The 17,774-nt window shown below is 37.6% G+C and overlaps 1 protein-coding gene across 2 annotated transcripts; it reads right to left on the bottom strand.

Moving 5' to 3' along the window:
- Nucleotides 1-5,267: 5,267 nt before the first annotated feature.
- Nucleotides 5,268-17,753, bottom strand: LOC117413663 (cell cycle control protein 50B-like). 2 transcript variants are annotated; one of them, XM_034022898.3, is made up of 8 exons: nucleotides 17,374-17,753; nucleotides 13,662-13,873; nucleotides 13,042-13,149; nucleotides 12,699-12,806; nucleotides 10,922-11,012; nucleotides 8,531-8,674; nucleotides 7,823-8,026; nucleotides 5,268-7,525 (listed from the first exon to the last, which is right to left on the bottom strand). In XM_034022898.3, exons 2-8 carry the CDS (start codon nucleotides 13,845-13,847, stop codon nucleotides 7,341-7,343), a joined length of 1,026 nt encoding a protein of 341 aa, XP_033878789.1. In that variant the 5' UTR covers nucleotides 13,848-13,873; nucleotides 17,374-17,753; the 3' UTR covers nucleotides 5,268-7,340. The 2 variants fall into 2 exon arrangements, with proteins under 2 accessions (XP_033878789.1, XP_033878790.2); XM_034022899.3 differs by lacking the exon at nucleotides 17,374-17,753 and adding an exon at nucleotides 16,207-16,326.
- Nucleotides 17,754-17,774: the final 21 nt, after the last annotated feature.

Genomic DNA, 17,774 nt, shown 5'->3' with positions numbered 1-17,774 from the left:
AATGTTATTAAATATTGAAATGGAATAAAAAAAATCATATATGTATAAGAAATGGAACACATCCTTTGATACTGCATTACACCTGGGCAGTGGTGTGGAGTAGTGGTTAGGGCTCTGAACTCTTGACCGGAGGGTCGTGGGTTCAGTCCCCGGTGGTGGACACTGCTGCTGTACCCTTGAGCAAGGTACTTTACCTAGATTGCTCCAGTAAAAACCCAACTATATAAATGGGTAATTGTATGTAAAAATAATGTGATATCTTGTAACAATTGTAAGTCGCCCTGGGTAAGGGCGTCTGCTAAGAAATAAATAATAATAATAAAAAAAAATACATTTAAGTCAGTTTCAGTAACGAATTAATAGCAAGACAGCAGTTTGTGAGTGACAGTAAGTTCTCATGTCAGATTATGGAGAACAGAGTTGCTGATGTACTTATTAAAAAAAGCCAGCCGCACCGTAATTAAATGGCTTCACTGTCTTTTACAGACAAAAAGTCGTAAAAAATGAAGGATAAGTGGTTTGCTGTGTTTAGAGCAGTGTGACTTTTGCATGAGTGTCTCAGACAGCCCCTGGAACTCTGCTTTGAACTGACCTCTGCAAGTTCAAACACCTGGTACCTGTCATTTGGAAAATACAGTGATTCATTTTATATACAGTGCCTTGCAAAAGTATTCAGACCCCTGACCAATTCTCTCATATTACTGAATTACAAATGGTACATTGAAATTTCTTTCTGTTTGATATTTTATTTTAAAACACTGAAACTCAAAATCAGTTATTGTAAGGTGACATTGGTTTTATGTTGGGAAATATTTTTAAGAAAAATAAAAAACTGAAATATCTTGCTTGCATAAGTATTCAACCCCTGTGCTGTGGAAGCTCCCAGTTTACACCGATGAAAGAAATTGCCCTAACGAGGACACAATTACCTTACCATTGGCCTCCACCTGTGAACCATTAAAGTTGCTGTCACATTTTCTGGATAAAAACCCCACTGTTGAAGGATCATTGGTCAGGCTGTGAATCTGAAGGAAGACCAAAGAGCATTCTACAGAAGTTAGAAATAAAGTAATACAAATGCACAGATTAGGGAAAGGGTACAAAATAATATCCAAGTGTTTGGATATCCCAGTGAGCACAGTTGGATCAATAATCAGGAAGTGGAAGCTGCATCACACCACACAGGCACTGCCAAGAAAAGGCCGTCCCTCAAAACTCAGCGCTCAAACAAGAAGGAGACTTGTGAGAGAAGCCACAGAGAGGCCAACAATCACTTTGAAGGAGCTACAGAGTTCAGTGGCTGGGAGTGGAGTAATGGTGCACCAGTCAACCATATCAAGAGCTCTGCATAATACTGGCCTGTATGGGAGGATGGCAAGAAAGAAGCCATTACTCAAAAAGTACCATCTGAAAGCACGTCTGGAGTTTGCCAGAAAGCATGAGAGTGACCCAGCTGCGATGTGGGAAAAGGTTTTGTGGTCAGATGAGACCAAGATAGAGCTTTTTGGCCAAAACTCAAAGCGCTAAGTGTGGCGCAAACCTAACACTGCCCATGCCTCAAGACACACCATCCCTACAGTGAAGTATGGTGATGGCAGCATCATGCTGTGGGGATGCTTCTCATCAGCAGGGACTGGGCATCTTGTTAAAATTGAAGGAAGAATGGATGGAGCAAAATACAGGGAAATACTGCAAGAGAACCTGCTTCAGTCCGCTAAAAAACTGAAGCTTGGGAGGAAATTCACCTTTCAGCAGGACAAAGATCCCAAGCACAAGGCCAAAGCAACACTGGAGTGGCTCAAGAACAAAAAGGTGAATGTCCTACAGTGGCCCAGTCAAAGTCCTGATCTCAATCCCATTGAAAATCTGTGGCACTATTTGAAAATTGCGGTCCACAAGCGTCGTCCAACCAACCTGAACAACCTGGAGCAAATCTGCCAAGAAGAATGGGCCAAAATCACTCCGACACTGTGTGCAAAGCTGGTACATACTTACCCCAAAAGACTGAAAGCTGTTATTGCAGCGAAAGGTGGCTCTACCAAATATTAATGTGTGGGGGTTGAATACTTATGCAAGCAAGATATTTCAGTTTTTTATTTTTCTTAAAAATATTTCCCAACATAAAACCAATGTCACCTTACAATAATTGATTTTGAGTTTCAGTGTTTTAAAATAAAATATCAAACAGAACGAAATTTCAGTGTACCATTTGTAATTCAGTAATATGAGAGAATTGGTCAGGGGTCTGAATATTTTTGCAAGGCACTGTATATATATATATATATATATATATATATATATATATAGCATTAAATGTAGCAAATATATTACAAAAGTTTTCACCTATAGTTTGTTTGCTGTTTCTTTTATTAAGTTCATCAAAATGTCAAAAAAAAAGACTGTCGACCACTTCAATACCCGTCTGTTTCCTCCATGTTATCGTCCCCGGTCCACCATCTCATCAGAAAAGCATCCATCGCCTCCAGCCTCAGCTCTATAAACTTGACCCTTTGAAGGATCATCTTCTGCAGGAGGAGCCCCTGACAGAGCATCTTGAGTTCACGTGACACTTTCCCTCCAACCTGCTGTGGCAATGCAAGGAGACAAAGGGACAGGTTCAGTTAACGTTGAGGGTAACAGTTTACAGGGGGTGTGTTGTTTTGAGATGCTTCGCAGAGCGACTTCCACCTTCAAAAGAGCCAGGCTCACCTGCATTCTTCCTTATAGAGTTATACTGTATGTTTTTTAATTGGATTCATATTTTAGTTCAAATGGAACGAGTTGGGAGTGGATTCAGTCATATAATCACAACAGGGAAATGTCAGGAAACAAGAAAAGGCTGTTCAGCCCATCAAGGTTCATTCTTTCCTTCCTACCACACCACTTAGGACTGACGTGTAGTATTCCGCATACAACTTGCATATACTGCAGAATATACATTTTAAATGGGTTTTATATTATACTTAAGAATTCACATACACAATACTAATCAGAGTTTAAAATGCAAGTAAATATAAAAGGCTGATTTGATGAACTGCGATTGGTAACTGTGCACTGACGACTGTGCAATACAGATATGGTCTAATCTAAACTAAGAATTATATAGCGATATACTGTATTAAACCAAAGATTTCTGCCTTTGCTGTGGCTACAGTATCTACTGCATTATGATGCATTTTGATGGACAGACAGGAGATGAAAGGCTATATATTCTTAGCATCTAAATTTACCTGCTTGTTTTTTGTCGATCTGAATATGGCATACAGACAGATCAGAAAAATGACAAAGAAACAGGCGATCGGGATGGTTGGATCAGCTGCAGAGGGACGTATCTTGTTTGAAATGAAGTGTTCCACCTCCTCTTGGGTCATCTCCATGCCAACTGTGGACCAAGTTGGTCGCTGAGCACGTACACCTTCCAAACTGGGAAACCTAGCCTTCATTTTCTCAAGCGCTGAGAAGGCCTAAACAGCTACTGTTTAAAAAAGTCCCAGAGGTCCTTGTCTTGAGCTTTGTACATCATTTACTGGACCACTGACCAGCATCTAAAAAGTCATATTATGATGCCTTCACTGATCATCGTGTACATCATCAAAACATTTTAGAAAATGTTTTTACAATTTGTCATGATTTCTTGAGTGAAAAGAAAAATGTACCTAATTAGGCATCAACCATCACAAGGTCATTCAAATAAAGTTCAGAACAATGGGAGGACCAAAGTGGCCACAATTACAATTACTGTATGTATAGTACTATTCTATGATGCAGGTTTATATATTGTGTTTAATAATTGTGTTAACCTGTACTGTATAGACTTAAACATTTACATTCAAAAAGTTGTACTTAGCAGGTATTTAGCAACATTTTGGGACACCACTATTGATATACATGCATGTAAAGAAGAATGCACACGTGTGTTTAAACAGAACATGCAATTTACCATTTTAACGAGTTGTCCAGTTCTATACAGTCATGATCTGAATAGATTTTAATCAGTAAGTTGATGCACATGAGAAACTTTTTTTTTCATTCTGAAGCAGCACAAAGAAACAAAAGAACATGTAAAATATGGCTTTATACATACATATACATGTATATATTTGAAATGTAAAAATGTGTACAATATTTTACTTAAGAATTTAATCTCCTGAAGAGTCTGAGCTGCTTTCATGTCTCTCAGTCCACAGGTGTTTGGGCCTTGAATATGCCTCTGGGTAGCGAATCAGTCTATTCTGGGTCCCACTCCAGCAAGACAGTATCACATTCTCCACAGCCTCCATCCTGAACTCCATAAACCTGAGCCTGGTGAGGACGAACTCATGCAGAATGGCTCCCTGACGGAGCTCTCTCCCATCTCTGGAGTGTCCCTACCATGTAAAACAAAGTTAAGGCCAGGTTAATTGGGTCATACATGTGCCAATTCTTTAAAAATCCTATCCTTTTATCACAAAATGTTTATCCATTAGTGTAATCTGATCAACATAAGTTATTTTTATCTGCTATATTTCAATCTTTTGGTTTATTTATTGTATGAAGAGCTAAGAATAATTTATATTGTATTTATTTAAAACTTAATTAAGGTTTACAAACCATCATGGGTACATTAATAGAAATTAAAAAAATTAATTGCACCAGGAAAAGCTTTAATCATGATATAATAATAATAATAATAATAATAATAATAATAATAATAATAATAATAATAATAATATTTACCTGCCATAGTAGCTTTCTTTTGAGTATGTCATACAAACCAAGATACAGAAGGACAACTAGACAGACTATCAGGATCCTTATATCAGCAAGATAGGAAAAGCCAGCCTTCTGCTTTTCTGCGTGGATAAGTAGGATTTGGGCCAACTCTTCTGGGGTTATCTCCATTCCAATGCTGGACCATGCTGGGGGCTTAGAACATTCTTCTGAGGGATTCATATAGACCACTGAAAATCATCCTAGCATCTTTGTTCTACAAATACTGCACGGCCAGTTTCTAAGTTGACGATTATGATGTCATCACTGGTCATGATGTTATTGATGATGTTCTCCATAATGGCCAATTGAGTCTCTTTTGAAACCAATCCTTGTTGGGTCATTAGTGAATTCGAGAATATTGTTGCACCTGGCAACCGAGCATCTACTGTCAGTCCTCTATCAAAGTTAGTCCTTCAATTGGGATTAAGCCGACATTCAAGCAGTAGATTCAGCACGATGGCTACTTATTCAGATGGTTCAAATCCATGATTTTTGCAAAATAAAGACAAGTTACATTAGTGAAGGTATGTTTTATTTAGTTGGCTGCAGTTCACAGTCATAGTATATAAAACAAAGGCACATAAAACAGTGTAGTCCAAAACCCCGAATTCCCTTACAGTACACAGTTTGGTTTAAAAAAGGTGCAAAGTGTGATTTTTTTTTAGTGTACTGTACAGCAGCACATCTTATTAAAAGAATCCACAAAATAAAAACAAGAACAATATTGAACTGTGCTATTTCAGAAACACAAAAGGCACAGTATCATATTCAGTGTAAACAGAGAGCTATTCAAGTACTAGACCATAGTGGTACAAAGAGACCAAGCAATTCTCTATGAACATCCTATTGAACTGATTTTGAGCCTCATGAATGAAAAAAATATATATTTTCATACACATTTTCAAAAAGTTTTAGTTTCCCCACTTAGTTCACTTTTGAAAAAGCCCACTGTATTGTATTTCCTAGGAAAAAAATGTAAAGGGACTGATTTTTAGTATAGTCCTAGTTTGACATTTATTTTTAAAAACTGAACTGTCCAACAGTAGAAATCAAAAATATAATAGATCTTAAAATTTCATTTATTTTTCCTGCTGTCCTGCCACAGCAGTATTAATCTGAAAATGAAATCCAGGTTTTATGTTTTTTATGGAGGCGTGTTTGTTTAGCTTTTTCTTGAGAAGTATCCAGTTTCAGTTTTTTTTTTTTTTTAGACCAGTTATATATCAGTGCAAAAGCTTGGAACAGACAATTATTTCTAACTAAGGGCTCAGATCAATCCAATGCCTAACCCGCATTTAACCGAAAAGTAAAAAACACATTACCATAAACCTTCCACATACAATGAAAATAAAAAATAGACAGACAAGCAGAATCCCCAACCTTTTTAAACAACGTAAGACACACCCCGTACTATCCGTTGCTGTAGAAAAAAAGAACAACTCTCTTAGCATATTTCACATTTATAGATAGACAAATACAGTACAAATCGCTTAACAATTCCCAATAGAAATGAATTACTGCGTTCTGTAGAAATCGCATTTCCTTTGTTTTCAATTCTAAACCTACTGCTTTATTGAATCTGCTGCTTTTTTGTAATCTAATGAATTATCAAACACGATTAGATTTGTGGTTTTCACAGTACGGTTATAAAGGTTGGAGCTTCTACCCGGTTATCCCCCTTAATCAGCAACAACATGCAAGGAATAAATACATCTAAAATGCCTAGAGATACATTTCAAAATGCATGTTTATCAAGTATCACAATAAATAATTTGGAAATGTATAATTGTCAGGATTTCTATCAAAATGATTTTTATGAATTTTACCTGAATTTAGTTAATGCTTTTTTGTTCACGTAAAATTCACTGCAAGCCCATTGTGACACAGGTTGATTTGATACTATACCCCATATGGATAAACCACATCTGATTTATTGCCCTGGGAAATGACTGTGGATTGTATCAACCACCTATCCACGGTTATCCTTGGATTACCTGTAATACAAAGGCTCTTGATGCAATCCAGGTGGATTTCCTGATACTGTACAATGCAGCTGTGGGGTATCCTGGTGGGGTATATGTTGAGCCAATCAACTCCTGATTAAAGGCAAAACTTTAGCACATTTTATTTATAGATTTTTTTTTTTTTTCTTTCTCTTTGCGGTCTGTTCTAATGTTTCTTAACCGTTAAAAGAAAGCAGACATATACTTACAAAAGAAGGGATGTAACTTTTATGAACAGGGCCCGGTTTTTCTTAATGTAGTGCAAGAATTATTTAATAACCTAATGTAGTTGTACTGTTAAAACAACATCACTAAATGTGATTTTTAATCTTGATAAGACTCTGACCCTGTCGGGAACAAACGAAAAGCGCAGTGTGAGGTCCAATACAGTTAGACTCTCATTTCTTAACATAAGCCTCCTTAGATTTTTACATCATGAGCCTGACTTGAGGTACCGGTTTCAAAACCAGCCACACTTATTCAACTAATCCAGTCCAGCAGCTTTCACAGATGGGTAAAGCCATTACCTAAAGATCAAAGACAACAAGTAATCCTCCTCATGTGAATAAATGCAGGAGATCGCACTCACATATCACGGTCTATCTGGACCTGATATTTTGCATATACAATCAGCATTATGAGAGCCATGACAATGCAAAGACTCCCAAAAACCAGGTAGGCGATTCCCAGGAAGCTGTTCTTCCCCCCCATCCAAGTCACAGTGCTGAAAACCACTTTCTTCTTTCCTTGAAAACTAAGCACTGGATAATCTGGGGAAACAGGAGTCAAGGAATAATCACTTTAATGAAAGCCTTTTTTTTTTTTTTTTAAACTAAACTACATGTAAGAAGGTTGACTAGTTACTGCAGCCCGAGCTATTATAAGGAATTTTATTATGGTGTTTTGCTTAGCTGTGAATGGGAGTATAATACACAAGCAGTCAAGTCACGCTGCTGGCCATGTTAACCAAGGCTTCAGAGGTAATAAAAGCCTGACCATTGCTACTCCCAAGGCTTTGAATTCCTACTAGATAGGATCCCCGCTCATCTTGGTACTGCAAAGGATACTATAGGTTATTTCAAGGCTGTAGTTTCCGGCAGGCAAGCTTCGAGACCAGTTTCCCTCCGATATCCGACGGTAGAGTTTCCTAAAGTTTGGCAGAGCTGCAATTCTCATCCACACCAGAAAGTCCTGATTAATAAATCCATTGTTGTTGGGGTTTGTGCTCAGCTCATAAACAGGCTTGGGCCAGTTCAAAGGCTTCACTGTTCCTTTAAAACAAAGATATTAAAAAAACGTTCAATAAAATAAAACTCTTAGCAAACCTTTTGCAAGAATTTTTTTAACAAAAACATGTACTACTACTGCATCAGAAATGTCTGCTTTCAAAACTGCAGACAGTTCTAAGTAACCAATGCATACTATCCATCACTAGTACATTTAGTGTGGCGAGCAGATGCGGAAAGTTTTGTGGATAGATTATATTTCATTACTGTTGCTAGATTCTATACATACTACTGTGTCAAATGAGTGGAGGTTGGCGGTTAAAGGGATACATAATACATCTCTAAATAAACCAAAAGTTTCAGGAGAGGACTAGAAATATAGTTGAGCAACCAAAGTTCACCATTAAAGTATTTTCAGAAGAGCACAGATAACAGGATATTAAAAATATCAATCAATAAATAAATATGTAGATAGTATAAAAGCATCCCTTTGCTCTTTACGATTTACAAACTTGTGCGTATGTGAATTCAACTTGATGAAAGAAATACCTTCAAATGCATTTTTCAAACTTCCATTTATTTCTGGTGGGTTTCTGAATTTCACATTGTAATCTGTCCACCATGAGATTCCATTGTCATCCAACAACACTTCAGTGTAGACCTCGTTAACCTTATAAAACAGCCTGAAGGTGTCTGAAAAGAGAAGGAAAAAAATAACAGTGACTAGGGACTGCAGGGGTGCAGATTTGGTACTTCATATAGCGCCAGCAACATAAAATTCTGCCGCTAGCGAGATTAAAAGATCTTAGAAAGGCCAAGAGAGAAATCGAACATTGCCAAGAGGGCTAGAACCAATTTCAAAAGGTTTTTCCAATATTATAACAGCAAAAGAACATTCAAGGAGGAAGTAAAATGTCTAAGACATACACATGGCAAAATCATAGATGAAGAGAAAAAAAATAGCAAATATATTAAACGGTTACTTTTCACAAGTTTTTACAAAAGGAGGATATGGACAACATGCCCCACATGTCGACCTGTTCCTATCTAGTTTTAAATAACTTTAGCATAAAAGAGGTAGAAGTGTTAAAGGGACTAGGAGCTCTTAAACTAAACAAATCCAGAGATCCTCCCAATAGTATTCAAGGAAATTAAAGAAGTTATTTACAAACCGCTAACCAAGATCATGCAACAGTCTCTTGAGACAAGGGTTGTAATGACAGACTGAAAAAAACGTAATACCGACCTACAAAAAGGGAGACAAAACCAAACCAGATAACTACAGACCAATAAGCCTGACTTCTATTATATGTAAAACTTATGGAAACTATAATAAGATCCAAAATGAAAAATTACCTATATGGTAATAGTATCCCGGGAGACAGTCAGCATGGTTTTAGGAAATGGAGATCGTGTCTAACTAACCTGCTTGAATTTTTTGAGGATGCAACATCGACAATGGATAATTGCAAAGCATACGACATGGTTTATTTAGATTTCCAGAAAGCTTTTGACAAAGTGCCGCATAAAAGATTAATTCTCAAACTGAACGCAGTAGGGATACAAGGAAATGTATGCGAATGGATTAGGGAGTGGTTAACTTGTAGAAAACAGAAAGTACTGATTAGAGGAGAAACCTCAAAATGGAGCGAGGTAACCAGTGGTGTACCACAGGGATCAGTATTAGGTCCTCTGCTATTCCTAATCTACATTAATGACTTAGATTCTAGTATAGTAAGCAAACTTGTTAAATTTGCAGATGACATAAAAATAAGAGGAGTGGCAAACACTGTTGCAGCAGCAAAGGTCATTCAAAATGATCTAGACAGCATTCAGAACTGGGCAGACACATGGCAAATTACATTTAATTTAGAAAAGTGTAAGGTACTGCACGCAGGCAATACAAATGTAGATTAAATGCCATATGGGAGATACTGAAATTGAAGAAGGAACCTATGAAAAAGATCTAGGAGTTTATGTTGACTCAGAAATGTCTTCATCTAGACTAAGGGTCTCCAAACCTGGTCCTGGAGAGCCCCTATCCAGCAGGTTTTATAGGTGTCTTTACATCATCAGTGACTAAACAGCTGGAACACTTGTTAATCTTGACTAATTAAGCCAATAATTGGTTCAATTAAGTAACAAAGACTGGTTGAAGCAAAAATCAGCAGCCACAGTAGCTCTCCAGGACCAGGGTTGAAGAGCCCTGATCTAGGCAATGTGGGAAAGCTATAAAAAAAAGGCCAACAAAATGCCTGGGTATATAGTGAAAAGTGTTGAATTTAAAACAAGGGAAGTAATGTTAAAACTGTACAATGCCTTATTGCCAATACCTTATCTAGAATACTGCGTTCACTTCTGGTCACCTTGCTACAAAAAGGATAACGCTGCTCTAGAAAGAGTGCAAAGAAGAGCAACCAGAATTATCCCAGGTTTAAAAGGCATGTCATATGCAGACTGGCTAAAAGAATGAATTTATTCAGTCTTGAACAAAGAAGACTATGCGGTGATCTGATTCAAGCATTCAAAATTCTAAAAGGTATTGACAATGTCGACCCAGGGGACTTTTTCGACCTGTAAAAAGAAACAAGGACCAGCGTCCCCAAATGAAGATTAGATAAAGGGGCATTCAGCACTTTTTTTACACAGAGTATTGCTGTTGAAGCCGATACCCTGGGATCCTTCAAGAAGCTGCTTGATGAGATTCTGGGATCAGTAAGCTACTAACGACCAAACGAGCAAGATGGGCCGAATGGCCTCCTCTCGTTTGTAAACTTTCTTATGTTTCTTTGCTTTAATTACAAATGCTATTGAAATAAAATTTGAAGTTGCTGAAAGTTAATTAACTAGTACATTTATACAGGTAAATTACTGATTATCAACACAGCTGTTTATCTACACATAGTCTCAGTTGATTTTCTCAAACAAATTAAAACTCACCATTAAAAAGACTGTTTGCGATAGCTCCACAGGGAGCGATTGGCATCTGCTTTGCACCCATCTGGTATGGAGAACAAAAATTTGCTGGACTCTACAAGGAAAGAGACGCATGAGCAATAATTAATACACAGAGTGGTATCTTGCTAACTCATTCTGTACGAACATCCAAGAAACAAAGGGATCCAAGTAGAGCCTTGAACAGTGGGGTTTGCAGGGATCGCACACACTGACGGTAAGTAATTATGGAGAATTCCCAAAAAATATGATAATGAGGAGGTTAGACACCCAATCGATCTAAAAACACCCAATCGATCTAAAAACAACTAATAGGGCGCCGCCCCCCCCCCCTAGAATTAACGTTGTTGCTTCATGAAAATCGAATGAAACCTGCTGAATAATGTTACGTTAACATACTGAATTACATACAGCTTTTCAGTTTTCCATATTCTTAAAAAACTGACAACAATTGAAAAAAATAACATGAAATACTGTACTGCTATTACGGTTTCTGGTACTTTTGCAATATCATTTTGTACTTTCTTTGATACACTATCTAAATTATGTTCGTAATTTTTTTAATTTTTTTTAAACTATGCCTCAATCCTAAAATTCTAGGTGATGCAAAATGTTTTGCCATAGTTGTAGATCAACAGAATAGACCCCTATCAAATATACATATTTTACTACATCGAGTACAGGGTTATACGTTGTTGTCTTTGTGTGTAAGGTTTTCTTTGTTCTCTGCTGTAAATACAAATATGGAATACATGGAAATGTCATGGAAATACAAGGGGCATCATGGAACACACTCAGTCAGTCAGCCAGCCAATGAATACAGAAATCTAATATTTTGCATGTACTGTAATCATAATTCGCATAGGTCTAGATGGAGATAGATATGAAACTTGTATTTCGTAATCATCAATATGATGAGTATTTGCAGCATGCCAATGATCTTACTGGTCAAAATATGGTTTGCCATTCTCACATTGTTTCCTTACATTTTTGCAATTTTGCATGGTTTTATTAACCATACATGGCCATTTTGCATGGTTCTATTAAAATCTTTGTTGAAGAAATTTAAAACCATACATTAAATCAGGGGTGCCCAAAGTTGTCCCTTCCACTCCTGGTCTTTGTTTGGGACTCATATGACCAAAAAGAGATTACTTTTTTTTTTTGTAGATTACACCCTTAACTGTTATAAACTTTCTTTTATTTTTTTTTTCTTGTCAGGGACACAGAGAAAGGGGAGATACAGTCTTGTAAAGCTCTAAAACCATTTGCTATTCAAATACGAAGCAAGTGGAATGAAAGGCCTCATCTGACTTGTGGTCCCTCACAGGTTTATGGACCAGGTCACCAAGATTGCAACATTTGTTTTATTTATATTGCCCTGTCGCTATAAAGAAACTAATTACATGCACCTGGGAGCCCCTGTAGTACGCTGGGTTACTTATTTCTAGTTTTGTAAGTAAATGACTTGCATCAATAAATGGTGTTGGAAAGCCCTTGAAATTAGTTTTGTGACTATGTTGCTAATGTTATACGCAACACTTCCACGCTTCTATCACTAAACCTTCATTCAGGGACATGGAATAGGAGTTAGATGCTGGGATGTGTCTGAGAGAAGCAGCAAACATGTGGATAAACTCCAAGGCTACACCCCCTATAACTTTATTTTAGCAAGATGGGTGTGCTTTGCCTATACTAGACCCCATGAACAATAGTGATTTTTTTTTAGACCTCTTAAAGAATATTGGAATTGCGCTCAAACCTTTAGACTGTCGATATTTCCGAAAAGCTGGTCGTCATCCCGGGAAATTCCATACTTCCGATAGTTCTGGTAGTAATTTGTTAAGCCATAGTACATGAAAACAGGTCCCTGAAAGCAAAAAAAAATAAATGTATATCATTTTAAAACAGAGATTTCTTGCCCTCTGACATTTCTTGTTTTATAGTATGTAAACTGCCAAGCAGTGCTTAATTTGTAATGGGGACTACATTTACCAGTATATTCTGATCAACCACTAATGACCAATTACTTTACTACTTCTGATTATATTAAATGTAATTATATATATTATCAAAATGACTTTAAAAGATTTAATCTACAGTACCTCAAATTTATTTTCTATCTTGAAGGGCAATGTACACTTGCAATTTGTTGTTGCATTAGTGGTGCAGCCAGCACATGGGGACCCCTGCTGGTCACCTGTATAATCCAGCTGTAAAATAAATAGATAAAAACATTTCCAACACTACGACATGCGACATCATTTTCTTTTTCACATATCCAGCAATGGGTTGTTTTGAGGTTTCATAGTTTTTTTTCAAAATGTTATGCAAAAAATACAGGTTTAAGTTTTTGGTTATATTTTCCACCGTTTCTAAAGTTCATCTTTTCAGTTTCAAACATGAAATGTTGGTACAAAACACACACAGAAGGTCCTCATAGTCGCAGACTGCGTTAAATATTAATAGTTTATCAGATTATAACGAAATGTAATCCGGCAGGTCAATAGCAGGCTAGGAGTCTATTATAAAAGGTTGCAGAAGATGCAAATTCAAAGCATTGTTATGTTCTTTATGCCGACTGTGTCAGAACAATAGACAATCAGTGAAAAAGGTCCACATTTTGAATGAGGATCCTAAACAATCACGTAGGCCAAGCAATGCTAAAAGCAGTTAATAATGCCACATGATAGAATCCAAATTAGACTCAAACGTTGGGTCGTACCTCAATCTCTTGAACATTACTGGAGGTGATGAAAAGACCGATTCCAATCCCAATAAAGGTCAATCCAATAACAACGAACAGGGGCAACACAATCCCAGCAGACAGGATGGGCTGCCAGGCAGGCAGTCTCTGCTGGGTGAATGCTGTGTTATCAGGTTTACTAACTTTGGGATCCTCTTTCCCCATTCCGAAACCCTGGGTGGACTGAAGTTCTGAAATATAAAAATCAAAAGATCAAGCAACAGAAATATTTTAAGTTACTTTATCAGGGGGACTGGATTTTTTATATTTATGAACTCAAATATGCATTCTTTTAGTATTTCTATGTAAAATGAATGTTTGGTTTTGGTTATGTTGCTTCCAGAACTTTATGCATCAAATGTATATTACCTCAAAGTGTAGGATCATTTCTTTTTCATATTTGCACCAATACAGCTAAATCTAAAATGGGAAATTCTGCTGGAATAAGGAGGTATGGATTTTTACCTTGGAAACAGAAGCACAAAACATCCCTGGGTGATTGAATTGGTGATTAAAATCTGAAGTGGGTGGATATGTGAAATGAGTATTGGTTGTGAAGTGGTAGAAGTATCATGTATCGCTAGCAGGGGCACTTAAAGTAATGTACAAATTAGCTTATATTTGACTACAGACAAATGAAAGAAAACTAGGAATGACTTTACTTATGTATTTGTTTTATGCAATGCAAGTTAAAAGGCTATGCTAGTGTATTGTTTTGCATTTTCCACTGTGAATACTTTGAAGGTAATTTTACAAAATGTTGTTTTTGCACAAGCTTGTGTCGCACATACTATTTTCTTGTATGTATAGATGTTTGTTTTGTTTATTACAGCATGTCCCTTATAAAAGTTTCCCATAGTAAAAGCAGAGCAAAGTGTAATAAAGCACAGTGAAGGGATGGCAAAGCATAGGTAATCATTGTGAAGCCCAGCGGGGTATGATAAAGCATATTAAAAAACATAACAAAGCATGGTAAACTCTAGTAAATGCACAGTATAACTATAGGAAAAGCTTTTAGTAGGAGTGGCTCTAGTTGTGTACAATTAGTTAAATGTATTTTGTTATGAGTAAGAGTGTAACAAATTAATTGCATATTGATACTTTCCTTACATAAGGTATCAAACTAATGCCTTTAATATCACTGTAGTTCATCAAATGATTCCTGAATAAACTAAGTGTGCTTTTATAGTTGGTCTGAATACATACCATCTCTATCATTTATTTCTTAATAAAATAGTCCATTGTTAAATTATCATTTAATTTTATTATGCATCACACAAAGTCAATCTAGACCAGTGGTTCTCAAACTTTGAGTTCTCAAATCATATTTCGTTTAGTAAATTCTCTATTCTGAACAAAGGCAGAACTATTTCAGTGTGCAGCTGCGGTGTTACCCAATTCATGGGTGAATCATCAATAATTCCAGTGACAGTCCAACAGCAATTAACCATTTAAAAACATGGACAATTCTGACACACTGAACTTTAATTAACCTGTCCAATATCTGGACACTGCCATTGACCATACTGCTTGAATATGTGTAGCTATGACTAGAATTCAGTGCAAAACTAGCTTCAGTTTAAATACTAGGTTTGTAGCTGCTTTTTATACTGTATAAGGAAAGAGCTGGAATTCAAATATTCATAGTGACGCCTAGAGATTAAATTGTAGACTCCTTCTTTGTTTAGTTTCCTAGATGCTAAGAAATGTACAGGTCCCATGTAAAAGCACCAATGCTTGCAGTGCAGGCTGAGTAATGCAAGTGATGTGATTTGAATCCCGTTTGTCCTGTGTTGCCGAGCTTGGCTAGTGGCCCACAGGCTAAACTGGATTGGCTGGAGAGCACTTGAGGGTTTGGGAAGAAAACTGAATGGGGATAGATTACCTCATTGCAATTCAGAGACTCCTACTGGCCCCAGTGGAGACTTCCCAGACCTCGTTTAGGTAGAAACTGTCTGTGCATGTAGTTTCTTTAACTCAAGTGAAAATGCTTGGTTAAAAAAAAATGATGGTGCAGTTAGCAGCAGGTGAATAGTATGAGCTGTGCTGATTTGCAATGGTAGAAGGGGATGGATTTTTCAGCAGTCTGTGATGAATGATGTCGTATGTTTATTTGGTTTTAGTAGGCTTATGTTTGTTAACAATGGACAAACTAGCATGAGACCCAATACTCAACAATCTGTGTCTTGTCATAATAAGGTGAACAAACAGGTTCCTCGTTCCCTGCCTCTATGCTTGGTCTCCCTGTTTAAATGCTGGTAGCTTCAATGGCCTTTTCAATGTTTCTGTTGTAATGTTCACAATTTTAAATCAATATGTATTGAGTCTAATCCGGTGCTGTAGTGGTATTCTATAGCCCAAGAAGTCTTTCCTCGTTTTCTCCACCTATTCTACAATAATATTCCATGGGTTTCTGAAAAAACTGATGATGTAACATCATCCAAACCTGGGGAGACTTGGGGTTTAACCACTGGCAGATGTTGGTCAACGGCTTATTTTTCCACCTGAGATTGCCACCACTAACCTTCGACCAGATATTGTCTTGTGGTCTGGATCAGCACGCCTTGTTCACCTGGTAGAGTTAACAGTGCCATGGGAGGACGCTGTAGATGAGGCGTATGAGAGGAAGAAACTGCGGTATGCTCAACTAGCCACTGAAGCGGAACAGCGAGGATGGAGAGTTCGGGTTTACCCAGTGGAAGTGGGTTGTCGAGGATTTGTGGCACACTCTACAACCCGGTTTCTCAGAGACGTCGGATTCAGTGGCCAAGAGTTGCGTCGCACAGTGAAGAACTTATCTGAAGCAGCAGAGAGGAGCAGCAACTGGCTGTGGTTGAGACGGAAAGATTCTGGCTGGGGACAGGTAAGTAAGCTGGGCTGAGTTGAGTGGGGGACGGAGGGGGGTGATGCTGGGACGCCAGAATCACCGTCGAGCCCTCTTGAGGTGTCGTGGGCTAGTCGACAAAACACTGAGGATGGAAGGTGCCCACTTGAAAACCCCAGAGATGTACCCTACTTAGCTCAATCCAGACGGTTGTCATGCTGATGCGCTGGGGAGGCCGCACTTTGGTTGATCCCCGGAGCCAGCATCGCAGCCGTTGTGTGTGCTGATGCGCCAGGGAGGCAAAATAAGCTGATCCCTGGAGCCAGCATTACACTTCAGCCATTAACACCAGACAGAAGGATATCTACATCATCATATGGAAGGAAACGTAAATGGATGGAGACGCATATGGATCACATTAGTTTACTGTAAAGCTACGTCTTAGTTGGTGCTTATCTTGGCGAGAGCCGAGTTCAAATCAGCATGAAGTTTTAACATCTACTCTCGTGTAATGGAAATCATTATAAGATAGATTGATTTCGAAGCTCCTACATATACCTTAGTTTTTTTTTTTTGTTTGTTTGTTTTGTTTTGCTAGTTCTGTAACATTGACTGACTGCGTTTCAAAAAGTAACGTGTAACATTGGCGTAACTAGCTTGGTGAAGATTCCGGCTGGTTCTCGTACATCACAGTGTATGCACATCATTCACTAATACTTTGATATGAATGGTTTATTCCGTGTAAATTAAATATTTCGACTACACACAGTAGCCGCACTGACTGCAACATTCAACAGTGAGTTAACTTCGGTAACGATCATGCCACCTCAACAAATTAAATTAACTAAAAAGTTAAAAAGTACATACCTTGTTATAAATTACAGCCACGGGCTACAAAAACAAGCAAATGAATTGTAATTTCAGCGAACCCTTTAAAAATGTCCACGGAATTTTTCAGCACTGATGTCCTGCGAAAGTTACCTGAAAACAAACTCGTTTGCTGAACATATACCTGAACTTCCTGGTGCTGTGGTTCGGATAATGACGTCAGAGGACGTCTAACGTGTCTATTGTTATTTTAGAAAATCTATATGTTTATCGTTTAACTTTTTTTAGAGCGTGTCCTTGTGTATATGTTATATGAACCTGTTAATAATTCATTATTTGGTGCAATTTGAATGGTTTTAATCTATGTTTATGCAAACACGGTAAAACGAGAACGCGCGCACGTGACTTTTGTGAATCCGCGTACTCGGTGGACAGAGCTT

The sequence above is a fragment of the Acipenser ruthenus genome, chromosome 25 (assembly GCF_902713425.1).
Source record: "Acipenser ruthenus chromosome 25, fAciRut3.2 maternal haplotype, whole genome shotgun sequence".
Lineage (NCBI taxonomy): Eukaryota > Metazoa > Chordata > Actinopteri > Acipenseriformes > Acipenseridae > Acipenser > Acipenser ruthenus.
This window is presented reverse-complemented; position numbering and strand designations above follow the sequence as displayed.

Excerpts from the sequence above, each read along its gene's own strand:
- LOC117413663 (XM_034022899.3), bottom strand. The coding sequence starts at position 16,276 with ATGGCACTGTTAACTCTACCAGGTGAACAAGGCGTGCTGATCCAGACC. Across the intron at positions 11,013-12,698 it reads GAAATATCGACAGTCTAAAG|AGTCCAGCAAATTTTTGTTC; the intron begins GTTTGAGCGCAA and ends CTTTCCTTGTAG. Across the intron at positions 8,675-10,921 it reads CGCAAACAGTCTTTTTAATG|ACACCTTCAGGCTGTTTTAT; the intron begins GTGAGTTTTAAT and ends TTCTCTTTTCAG.